This window comes from Girardinichthys multiradiatus, chromosome X, assembly GCF_021462225.1.
Source record: "Girardinichthys multiradiatus isolate DD_20200921_A chromosome X, DD_fGirMul_XY1, whole genome shotgun sequence".
NCBI classification, from domain to species: Eukaryota; Metazoa; Chordata; class Actinopteri; order Cyprinodontiformes; family Goodeidae; genus Girardinichthys; species Girardinichthys multiradiatus.
Genome location: NC_061817.1, coordinates 5,138,265 through 5,150,772, shown reverse-complemented (window position 1 = coordinate 5,150,772; position 12,508 = coordinate 5,138,265). Strand labels below are relative to the sequence as shown.

Below are 12,508 nucleotides of genomic sequence, written 5' to 3'. Positions count from 1 at the left end.
CCCATACATGCTGCTAACAGTTATTCTTAAGCACCTATTCAAATAACTGTTCTACTCCATCTGCTACTGCTTCATCTCTTTAACTAATAACTAGTTAACTAACTAACTAAAAAACTACACAAATATGTCGAACCCAAATAATGCTAATAAATGCTCCACTCTTTAGCTGCAATGTGTTAGAAAAATCCTTACATGGGTCTAACTATGAGGAAATTTTGTATAGTGGAGGAGGTTTTGTATAGTGTGTGTTAATCCGCTACATCAGGACAGGGAGCTCTGCTTTTTCCATGATGTCATGCTCTTATTTTATTTTTGTCCCATATTTAAGGATCAAGTGACCATCTGGGGATGAAAGTTAAATGCTCTAGGAGTGCCCCCAAGTGGTCAAATAATTGTTAGCTGAAATAATCAAAAAGCAGTATGTTTGTTAAATATAGAAGCTGAGAACTGTAATGCCCATGCCTCAAAATGTTTTTGATATGTTCAAAAATATTTAGGGCTGTGCAGGTAAACAAACTATGTAGTACTGTGTTAAATGCATCAGAAGGCATGAATTATTTACCCTAAGCTACATATCTTCCATTATCATTGAAACAGTAGGTAAGAAATGTGATAGTCATCAAGCCTGAGCAAGTGAGCATGCTCAGTGACTGATCGGCCAGCTAACTTACACTGACAAATATGGGAATGGTCATAAAACGTCATGATTTCATATTTGGGAGTTCCCCCAGCGGTGTGAAATTGAATCTAACTACAGATGCTCTATTTCTGGCCTCAGAGGTTTGTTACAGAAAATCAGAAAACAAACGGCATCATGAAGACCAAGGACCACAGCACACAGGTCAGAGAGAATGTTGTGGATAAGTTTAAACCAGAGTTAGGTTCTAAAACAATATCCCAAGCTCTGAACATCTAACAGAGCTCTGTTCAATCCATCATCTAAACATGGACAGAGGATGGACCAACTGCAGACCTACCAGACATGGGCATCTACCTAATGCCTGGTTCACACTGCAGGATTTTAAAATTGTCAGTTGATTTTCAAAACCTGAGAGAACCCACACATGACGATAAAAAATCGTAGACATAACAGGTTCGATCCTATGGTGTGTGAATGAACAGCTTTCACTCACGAACATTCAGATGTTCTGCCAAACAGGAAATCTCATAAACCCTCTCAAGATCAGACATGAATTGAGAGTAATTCCCCTCCGTGTTTCCATCACCTTGCTTTCTGACTGACTACACATCTCATTCAGCAGGCTGCATGCTTGTTTGTCATTGGGGAACATCCCACACAGGGATGTTATATTGGGCCAAGGCAATCCAACATGTTGAATATGCCCGGTTTGAGGTCGGAGCGGCCCCAACATCCTTCCAAGCAGACTAGATCACTCTTAACACACAGCAGGAATATCTCATAAGATTATCTTAAGAGCCATCACAATAATCGGGGCATGTCGGAAGGGGCAACAATCGACATAAAAATCCTGCTGTGTGAACCAGGCATAAACTGATGGGGCGGGCAAGGAGAGCATTAATCAGAGAAGAAGCCAAGAGGCCCATGGCAATTCGGGGGGAGCAGCAGAGATCCATAGCTTAGATGGGAGACTTTGTAGGCAAAGCAGCTGGTCATCCACTCCACTAATTTTACCTTTAATGAAGAGTGGCAAGAAGAAAGCCATTTTAGAAAGAAACCCAAAGAAGACCACTACAAAATGTTGTGTAGCCTAAACATACCACCCCAAACAATGTGGTAGCAGCATTATGCTTTGGGGATGCTTTTCTTCAGAAATAACAGGGAAGCTGGTCAGAGTTGATGGGAAGATCTAAATCCAGGACAATACTGGAAGAAACTCTGTTAGAGGCTGAGAAGCCTTGATACGGGGGTGGAGGTTCACCTTCTAGTAGGACAGCCACCAAACATACAGCCAGACATACAATTGATGATTTAGATCAAAGCATATTCATGTGTTAGAATAGCCTAGTCAAAGTCCAGAACTACAATCAACTGAAAACCTGCAGAAAGACTTTGTTCACAGATGCTCTCCATCCAATCTGATTGAGCTTGAGCTATTTTATGAAGAACATTGGGCAAAGACATCAGGCTATAGATGTACAAAACTGATAGAGATGTCCGCTCCAAAACACCAGGAGGTGTAACTGCAGGCATGGGTGGCTCTGCAAAGTACTGACACAGAAGGGCTGATTACAAATGCATGCCACACTTTTCAGACTTTATATACTATGTTGTGCTGGGATGCCTCACAGTTGTAGTGCTGTTGCACTGCAGAGAGAAGGTCCTGGGTTTGAATCCCGGCCTTGGGTTTCTCTGTATGGTGTTTGCATGTTCACAAGCCCTCCCACGTGATGATGTCACACTCAGAAATGGTTGGCAAATTTAAAAAAAATGAGCAATATCTGCTGTAACGTTTAAGCAAATAGCTTTAGCAACCTGAACAAAGAACTCTAGCTCCCTCTTACAGTCCAAAACATGAATGGAACGTTAATTGGTCTCTCAAAATTTTCTTTCGGTATGAGAGTACAGGTCCTTCTCAAAATATTAGCATATTGTGATAAAGTTCATTATTTTCCATAATGTCATGATTAAAATTTAATATTCATATATTTTAGATTCATTGCACACTAACTGAAATATTTCAGGTCTTTTATTTTCTTAATACGGATGATTTTGGCATACAGCTCATGAAAACCCAAAATTCCTATCTCACAAAATTAGCATATCATTAAAAGGGTCTCTAAACGAGCTATGAACCTAATCATCTGAATCAACGAGTTAACTCTAAACACCTGCAAAAGATTCCTGAGGCCTTTAAAACTCCCAGCCTGGTTCATCACTCAAAACCCCAATCATGGGTAAGACTGCCGACCTGACTGCTGTTCAGAAGGCCACTATTGACACCCTCAAGCAAGAGGGTAAGACACAGAAAGAAATTTCTGAACGAATAGGCTGTTCCCAGAGTGCTGTATCAAGGCACCTCAGTGGGAAGTCTGTGGGAAGGAAAAAGTGTGGCAGAAAACGCTGCACAACGAGAAGAGGTGACCGGACCCTGAGGAAGATTGTGGAGAAGGGCCGATTCCAGACCTTGGGGGACCTGCGGAAGCAGTGGACTGAGTCTGGAGTAGAAACATCCAGAGCCACCGTGCACAGGCGTGTGCAGGAAATGGGCTACAGGTGCCGCATTCCCCAGGTCAAGCCACTTTTGAACCAGAAACAGCGGCAGAAGCGCCTGACCTGGGCTACAGAGAAGCAGCACTGGACTGTTGCTCAGTGGTCCAAAGTACTTTTTTTGGATGAAAGCAAATTCTGCATGTCATTCGGAAATCAAGGTGCCAGAGTCTGGAGGAAGACTGGGGAGAAGGAAATGCCAAAATGCCAGAAGTCCACTGTCAAGTACCCACAGTCAGTGATGGTCTGGGTGCCATGTCAGCTGCTGGTGTTGGTCCACTGTGTTTTATCAAGGACAGGGTCAATGCAGCTAGCTATCAGGAGATTTTGGAGCACTTCATGTTTCCATCTGCTGAAAAGCTTTATGGAGATGAAGATTTCATTTTTCAGCACGACCTGGCACCTGCTCACAGTGCCAAAACCACTGGTAAATGGTTTACTGACCATGGTATCATTGTGCTCAATTGGCCTGCCAACTCTCCTGACCTGAACCCCATAGAGAATCTGTGGGATATTGTGAAGAGAACGTTGAGAGACTCAAGACCCAACACTCTGGATGAGCTAAAGGCCGCTATCGAAGCATCCTGGGCGTCCATAAGACCTCAGCAGTGCCACAGGCTGATTGCCTCCATGCCACGCCGCATTGAAGCAGTCATTTCTGTAAAAGGATTCCCAACCAAGTATTGAGTGCATAACTGTACATGATTATTTGAAGGTTGACGTTTTTTGTATTAAAAACACTTTTCTTTTATTGGTCGGATGAAATATGCTAATTTTGTGAGATAGGAATTTTGGGTTTTCATGAGCTGTATGCCAAAATCATCCGTATTAAGACAATAAAAGACCTGAAATATTTCAGTTAGTGTGCAATGAATCTAAAATATATTAATGTTAAATTTTCATCATGACATTATGGAAAATAATGAACTTTATCACAATATGCTAATATTTTGAGAAGGACCTGTATGTGTGCATGGTTGTTTTATCCTGTGTGTATCTATGTTGTCCTGTGATGGACTGGTGACCTTTCCAGGCCTCTCACCCAATGACTGCTGAAGGTTGGCAACCCTGCAAGGATAAGCGGGTACAGACGATGGAAAGATGGATGTTGTGTTGGTCTTTTACCAAATAAATACAACGCAGTTTGTGGCTGTAATGTGATAAACTATTAAAAACTTGAAGCACAGTTCACTGTCTATCAGCTGATGTCAGAGACTGAGTATATTTAATTGGGGATTGACTCAGATGGCTAAATCCAGACTGACATAATCAGTTTAGACACCAGAAGCCTGTCTGTGGATTACCCTCTTTGTAGCTTTGTCTTACTTGCAAACCCACACTGTGTTATTGATAACAACTGCCTTAAAGAAAAGTAAGAAACTGGCATGCCAGATGGAGGATCAGAAAGCATATGACTGTGAAAATGAGGAATGCCTGACACAAAATGAGGAAAGCAGAAGGGAGCAGGAAGGTAGAGGCTGGGACGATGATGAGATGGTCGATGGAGGCATGGAGGAGTGGAACGGGTTCATTTCCATGGGGACAACTTTGGTGCAAGCAAAGAATGACGGGGTGGTAACTGAATGGAAACCAGGTGAACCAGTGACCCCACAGCAAGTCCTGCAGCTGAACAGTTACACAAAGGGTGAGTTTCAGAACTTTCCGATCATGTATAGAGAAGGTAGAGATGAAGAGCTGGAGGGACAAGGAGAAATCACAGTTAGAATAGAATCAGAAGCCTTTGTGTATGAAAAGTAAAAATAAGAGAGTAACAGTGACCATGTTTAGAGTATACTTTTAGTCTTGGTGACCAGTATTACCATGTAACAACCCATTTATGTATTGTGAAACAATAAGTCTGGTTTGGCTATGAATAACTATTACTAAGTGCCAATGGCAATTATTAACGACATTAGAATTTTTAATAAACCTCTCTTCAACATAGAACAAACTATTAGTAGAATACTTCAAATTCAAGTTAAGTACTTCAGTCAACAAACTTTTAAACTAGGCTCAACTATACTACTTAGTAAAAATGAAAGAATAAGGAAACCTAATAAACTATGCCGATATCATAAAAAGCAACAAATATGAAAAAATGTAAACCAATAATCAATAACGTTATGCAATGATTTCACAGTTCAGTGAAGTTCAGTTCAAGTTGCATTAGGTCAAATTAGCCTTAAAATTTGTTAGGAACCATTGTTGGTAGGTGTTCAAACACCCAGTTCATATCGCATAGCTGAAGGACAAATAAAACATTGTCAGTCAGTCATTTTCTACTGCTTTTTCCATAGTGGGTTGCAGGGAAGCTGGTGCCTATCTCCAGCAGTCTATGGGCAAGAGGCAGGGTACACCCTGGACAGGTCGCCAGTCCATTGCAGGGCAAAACACAAACAACCATGCACACACTCATTCATACACCTAAGGGCAATTTAGAGTGACCAATTAACCTAACAGGCATGTCTTTGGACTGTGGGAGGAAGCCAGAGTACCTGGTGAGAACATGCAAACTCCATGCAGAAAGACCCCTGGCTGGGAATCAAACCCAGGACCTTCTTGCTGCAAGGCAACAGTGCTACCAACTGCACCACCATGCATCCCATAAAACATTGTTTTAAGTAAAACAGGATTTGGATTTCAAATATTTGTTGATTTAGAAATCAATTACATTTTGGACAATTGACTCTTAATGTTGTGTTAACTAGCTATCATACTACGATGATAAAGCAGATAAAGACTCACAATTTGGCCTTCTTGCCATATGGATTTAGTGGCTGGACCGCTACTTAGCAACCCACATGCACCTTTTAGTACCATTAATACAAATATTATTGTGTACTAGGCTCAGTGGCCTGTTAGTACACATAAGGTAACCCGATAAGGAGACACCTTAAAGGGTTTATATTTTAATTTTTGACTGGTGATTTATTTTACCCCTTTCTAAATTATTGTGACAAGTTAGCATGTACTGACAGCAAGTTTTAAGGCCCTTTGGAAAATACAGTCTTTGGAAAATACAGTCTTGGTCCCAAGAAAGAGCAGTCATGGTGGGCAATGGTCATTTGTCCTACAGATATCCTTGATCAATCAGAATCAGAATCAGAATCAGAATCAGAAAAGCTTTATTGCCAAGTACGTTTTTGGACATACAAGGAATTTGTTTTGGCGTAGTCGGTGCAATACAATACAAATTAAACAGTATAAACATATCTACAATATAATATAAATATAAGTGCACAGTTTTAAGTGAGTGAGAGTAAATGTAGAGCAGTATAGGATGCTGTAGTTAATTCTATATCTCACATGAATATACCCTCAAAAGTTTTAGACAAACTTTCTCATTTACTGATTTTCTTTATGTTTATGACTATTTACATTGTACGTAGATTCTCACTGAAGTAATCAAAACTGTGAATGAACACATATGGAATTATGTAGCAAGAAATTTGTAAAGAACTTTAAATGTGTTTTTTATTTCAGATTCCTTAAAGTAGCTGCCGTTTGCTGTGATGACTGAAATATTAACCTTTGGCCGTCTCTCAATGAACCTCTGGGAAGTTCTTAGTGTTACAAGAACCAACACATAGAAAAATAAGCCTCACAAAAGTTTTTTTCTCACTTGCCTTTCAGGGCTTCTGTACTGGCCTCAACACATGTATGCAGTTATACAACATGATATGTATTCTGAATAGTATTCCCATGCTGAAATGAAAAAAATAGACTCCCAAATGAACAAATTGTTTAATGATAATAAAAATCAAACACTTACATGGAATGGGCATAAATATTCCATAATTTCCAGTATTTTCCAAGTTTTATCTATGTAGCTGTTTCTTTGAGGTGAAGCTGAAAGATTTGGTGGTATTCCAGCCAGTTTCACCCATATCACTGTCATGCTCCAGCATGATGCTTCCACCACCATGCTTGGCTGTTGATTCAGTGTTTTTAGGATTGAAAACTGGGTAACACTGAGCTTCTGGAATGGCCCAGGATTGAGGATTTTCAGCCTGTGTACATTACAGCAAATCTGCAGTAAACGTCTGGGTTTAGGAATAATCGCAGTTGTTGTTATAAAAAAGCTATTCACATAAATCATTAAACCCCTGAAATTAATATGACATTGGCTATGATAAGTGGATGGAAAGTTCTCACTGTAACTGTATTTTAGCTTTTTATGGTTGAACAGCGTACTAGTGGTACGTTATGTATATCAGTGCCATGCTTAGTGTAGGATCCAAGTGGATAGTTACATATGGAAGTGCTGTATGTGTTTCAGACTACCTGTGTTTACTTGAGGACAACATCTACAACGTAAACTTCTCTCGCTTCAAGATCAGAGATCTGGACAGTGGAGCAGTTATCCTTGACATTAAAAAACATAATCCAACAGGTATGGGTATTATTTTGTTCCTATCATGTTGAAACATGCTGGCCTCTTCATCTAAGAGATGGCAGCTGAATGAAAGGATTATCCATGTGCATGAAGCATGGTTGAGTCAGAAATGGAAACTCAAACTCTATGACTGTCAGGTAAAATTAAAGCAAGAACAAAATCAGAAACCTTTGTGTATAAATACTCAAAATAAGAGAGAAAATTTAGAGTATATTTATAGTCTTGTTGACGAGTATTACCATGTAACAACCCATTTATGTGTTGTGCAACAATAAGTCTGGTTTGGCTATGAATAACTAACTAAGAGTCAAAGGCGATTATTAACAACATTAAACATTTTAGTCAACTTCTCTTCAACATACAAGAAAGTATTAGCAGAGTACTTCAAATTCAAGTTAAAATACTTCAGTCAACAAACTTTTTATCTACGCTAGTAACATTTAACTAAACTACCAAGTAAAAATGAAAGAATAAGGAAAACAAAACAAAAAAAAAAACTATGTGAATATCATCAAATAAGCAAAACAAAAGAAAAATAGACCAATAATCCAAAACTTGATACAATGATTTCACAGTGCAGTGTGAATATGTATATTTATGAACCAAGTTTGTTTTGATGAATTGGAATTAGGTCAAATTAGCTTTAAAACCAGTTAGGAACCATAGTTGCTAGGTGTTCAAACACCCAGGAGAGCATTTACAGTTTAAAGGGGGAACTCCAGTTTGTAAGCAAGCTTCGTTTTTCTAATGTTATTTTCTCTCTGCTCTATATATTCTATCTGCTCTGTATATACTCTCATTGGAAGTTCTTTACCCCCTTCTAACTTATATACATAACCTACAGTAGGTATTGGTTTCATAAGTTTTATGTTGAATAAAAATTGATTTGGAAAATTGTTTCTTCTACCTTCTTCCTTTTCTATTTTGTAACGATGATACTTATTTGTTACAGATTTTTTGTACTACAGTCTTTCAAATTCCAGAATTTGCATGTAACTCTATATTTTTGTCTGTCTGATTACATATTTTTTTTATATTAAATCAAATGCCATGATACTTCTGTAGCCTTTACCAAATACGTTTTTACTCTTACTTGAATAATTTCTTGGATGGCTACTTTTTGACTTTTACTTGAGTTAAAATATATTGAAATAGTGCTACTCTTACTAGAGTACAATTTTTGGGTTCAGACAAAAGTCAGAACATTCCCTCTTGCAACCTAAAGTTGCAAAGAAGCGACCCCCTTGCTCACCAGAGAAAACTCTAAAATTGAGGCACTCAGCTGGGGGGATGTGGTTATCCCCACAAAAGCCAACTCTGGGGTAGGACAGTCCAGCCTCTCTCCCTGAGTTGGGTTCCAGAGCCCAAGCTATGTTTAGAGGTGAGTCCAACTATTTCTAGCTGGTACCGCTCAACCTCACACAACAGTTGTGGTTCCTTATCATGTCCCAAAAGCCAGATTATGCTCCTGGTAATTATGCTCCTGGTAATTATGCTCCTGGTAATTAGCACGCCAAGGCTCCTGCCCTCGCCTACCACCAATCGCAACATTCCTCTTTGAAGGCGTTGGGCACACATAGAAAGGGCGCATAGAAGAGCCAAAGCTTGATCACAAGGTACCCCCCCACCCCCCAGACATATCTGCATAATTCCAGGGTGACTCCAGTCTCCCTAATCCAGGTGAGATTCGCCACTTGTTGCGGTCAGCAATATCAACAGAATCACTTAATTACTCCCTAGCCTGACCCTCTTCCCTGAGGCTAATTTGTCTTGGGAGAAACTATCAGGAGGTAAGGCTCCAGGCATCATAGTCGATCAATGAACGGCAAAACTGTCAAATTTGCCATTTAAAATTGTCATCACAAAACTGCACAGAAGAAAAAGAGCGAAGTTGTAGAAATGCCTTGTGTTGTTTGTGTGCTACAGAGCTACATGTTTGTTTGGCAGAGACCATTCTTACACATTCAGGGATGGATTTGTATTTCATTGAAGGCACATTTCCATTCATATTTCCATTTTCAAGTTTCTTTCAGGAAATTGTTTTTAATTCTTATGTTTCCAGAAATTCAAGACATCATTGAATATGACACCAGCAGATTTATCCAGTACCACTTCTCTCCTGCTTTTCTGGCTCTCCGAGAGATTGGAGCTACGTAGGTTTGGGATATTTTACTTCTTAGGCACTGTGATGAAAATAAGAAAATGTCCAGTAATGTCTCATGTTTTTTGGAATTAGTTGTTTCAGAAACAGGCTCTGTCTTTCAATTTTGATCAAGTTTCCCATCTGGGCTTAGTACTCTTTAGTGTTTACTTACAGCAGCAAAATCTCACAGCGACCCACTTTTGTTAAATTGTCCCACATTAAGAATGATTTGGGTGACCTTAATATGAGAGAAAGCACAACATGCCCACTATTAAGTTTGGTGGAGGGTCTGTGATGCTGTGGGCCTGTTTCCAAAGTTCCTAGGGAACGTTATTAGAGGCCATGAAATCATTGACTCATTGAAATGCCATGACATTTAAAATAAAATCTGGTGGCTTGTACCACTGAACCTAAACTGTGTCATCATTGGGTCTATCAGCAGGATAATGATCCAAAATGTATAGTCACGTCTGCACAGAATGTGGGTTCAGAAATAAAATAAATGGAAATTGGGACCAATAAAAATGTAAAAAAGTCTTGATAAAGCAATATGCTGTTAAATTAAAAGTGAGATTTGAGCATAGTTTATCTCCTCTTGTCAGAAAAATTGCAAAAAAATCAGTTTATGTGAATTCCTTTCAGTATATGGGTACAAATGGATTTCTTTATTTCTAACACTACTTTCCTGGCTCCATCCATCCGTCCATTCATCTTTTGCCCACCTTTAGTTTTAAGAAGTGATGAATTCCAGTTAAATGTTGTGGTAACATAAAAACATTGTGGTAACACTTTGCTGGAGCCTTCTGTCTGCTTGCACGTCCTGTTTTACACCTGAATTTAGTGACAAATTAAAACTAATAAACTGCCAGTCATCAATTTCATAGCTAGGTAGAACAGGTTAGCTGTATTGGCTGATTCCTTTTGTTAGCTTTAAACTGTTATGAGGTTAAGGGGTTCTTCTTTCTTACTGAGAGAGTTTCATTTTGTGGTGTCTTTCTTTCAGGTTGGAGTTCACAGTGGGCAGCAAAGCTCTTAACCACTTCCGTCTGATTGAGAGACATTTTTTCAGAAACTTGCTTCTTAAAACCTTTGACTTTGAGATCGGCTTCTGCATTCCACACAGCAGGAACACCTGTGAGCACATATACTGCTTACCAGACCTGGAGCCAAATATTGGTAAGTGTAACCATTATGAAATGGGTTTGATGTCTCCGGACTGACTGATTCATTTTCTCCTTAGTTTCACCTTCCACTTGATGATGCCTCCCTCACACTAAACTTTCTTCATTTTTCTTCCCAGTGGAGGAAATGATTGCCAGCCCGTTTGAGACTTGCTCGGACAGTTTTTACTTCGTCAACAACAAGCTGATCATGCATCACAAAGCAGAGTATTCCTTTAGTCCACAAACACAAGGCAACTCATTTGCTTGTAACAACATGAACAGTGTTGGATTGTGATATAATCATTTCTTTCTGTTCAACCCTTACTATTATACCATTTTTAAATGAGTAAGTGTAGAGCTACAACTTTAGGTACTGAATCAGTTGCTGTGTCTATTGTCACAAATGATCTGATTTCAGGTTGGCAATAAATCAACCAGGTGGTATTTTGATGAAATTAAGGAAAGTGTTTAAATAACTGAGATCCACTTGTTGATCCAGAACATGTGCTCTTCATACAGTGAATTTACTGCCAGGAGTCCAGAAACTCACTGACTTTTTATATGCAGACTAATTACAAAGAGATCAGAGGTGAGGATGGTTACCTTTAGGAGCCATTTAAACCCATATATATTAGCATGTGTGGCCAAAACATTTAGTTGATGTAAACGTTTGATCAGGGTCATTTGAGTAGTTTCTGTTGTGCTTCTGATTTGAAGAGAGTTTAATAATAAATAGCTTCATCCAACCACTAGCCATTGGAAGAGAAACATTTTGTGATTATTGTTTATATTGTCAGAAATAATTACAGAGAATATACATTTTTTTCCAGGGTATGTAAACTCATGAGAGTTAAAATATGCTCCACTGTTACAGAACAGTCATACGTGCTCTGTCTGCACTGATGAAAATTCACTCACCTTAGCCTGCTGAATGTTTGGAATGGCTCCAGCTGACAGCAGCCTGACCTACTTTTTAATTATTTCTCCTGATAATTATTTGACCTTCCAGTCCTGAGTAAAAAAAGTGTTATTTCTGCACGTTTCATCCTAGTTCACACTTTCTATACAAAACAAGGTGATCGAAAGTGACACACAAAATCCAAAGACATGACGGGGCTTAATGTTGAAGCAAAATTTGCTTCATGAAACATGCAAGACTATAGCAGTGTGATAGAAGCTTTATTTGTGCTAAAAAGGGAAAAGCTGAAAACTAAAATATGGACACTTCTTCTTGCCTTAGATAATCATTAACTCCAAGATCCACATCTTTCACTTGTTATGTTTATGATTATTGATTGATTAATCTTGATCAATAATTATAATTACAAATCATAATCTGACAAAATCAATTTCTTAAACAAAAATTCTCATTTATGAATCGAGACCAGATATGTTTCTGGTGTTGTAATTGTGGCTCAACGCCTCTGACAATTACAACCGTTAAATACTCCGTAATAATTAATAACTATTGCCGGAGATGTCACTGTTTAATCGACCGTTTCTGCCGAAACGTGTGGAACTTGAACCTTATTTTGACTGACCCATCACTTTTTGCACACAATGAAACACCAAACGCTCTCTCTTTATCTATGTGAATATTTATTAATTTTCACCTA

General features: G+C 38.9%; 1 protein-coding gene across 1 annotated transcript; it reads left to right on the top strand.

Annotated features, from left to right (window-relative positions):
* Positions 1 to 4,511: 4,511 nt before the first annotated feature.
* Positions 4,512 to 11,641, top strand: unc119.2 (unc-119 lipid binding chaperone B homolog 2). Its single transcript, XM_047357741.1, has 5 exons — positions 4,512 to 4,835; positions 7,470 to 7,583; positions 9,649 to 9,739; positions 10,733 to 10,905; positions 11,030 to 11,641. The coding sequence occupies exons 1-5, from the start codon at positions 4,583 to 4,585 to the stop codon at positions 11,185 to 11,187; spliced, it is 789 nt and encodes a 262-aa protein (XP_047213697.1). The 5' UTR covers positions 4,512 to 4,582; the 3' UTR covers positions 11,188 to 11,641.
* Positions 11,642 to 12,508: the final 867 nt, after the last annotated feature.

Bases quoted from the DNA above. Each gene is read 5' to 3' on its own strand.
- unc119.2 (XM_047357741.1), top strand. From the start codon at position 4,583: ATGGAGGATCAGAAAGCATATGACTGTGAAAATGAGGAATGCCTGACA. The intron at 4,836-7,469 runs GTGAGTTTCAGA...TATGTGTTTCAG, and splicing joins GCTGAACAGTTACACAAAGG to ACTACCTGTGTTTACTTGAG. The intron at 9,740-10,732 runs GTAGGTTTGGGA...TCTTTCTTTCAG, and splicing joins CTCCGAGAGATTGGAGCTAC to GTTGGAGTTCACAGTGGGCA.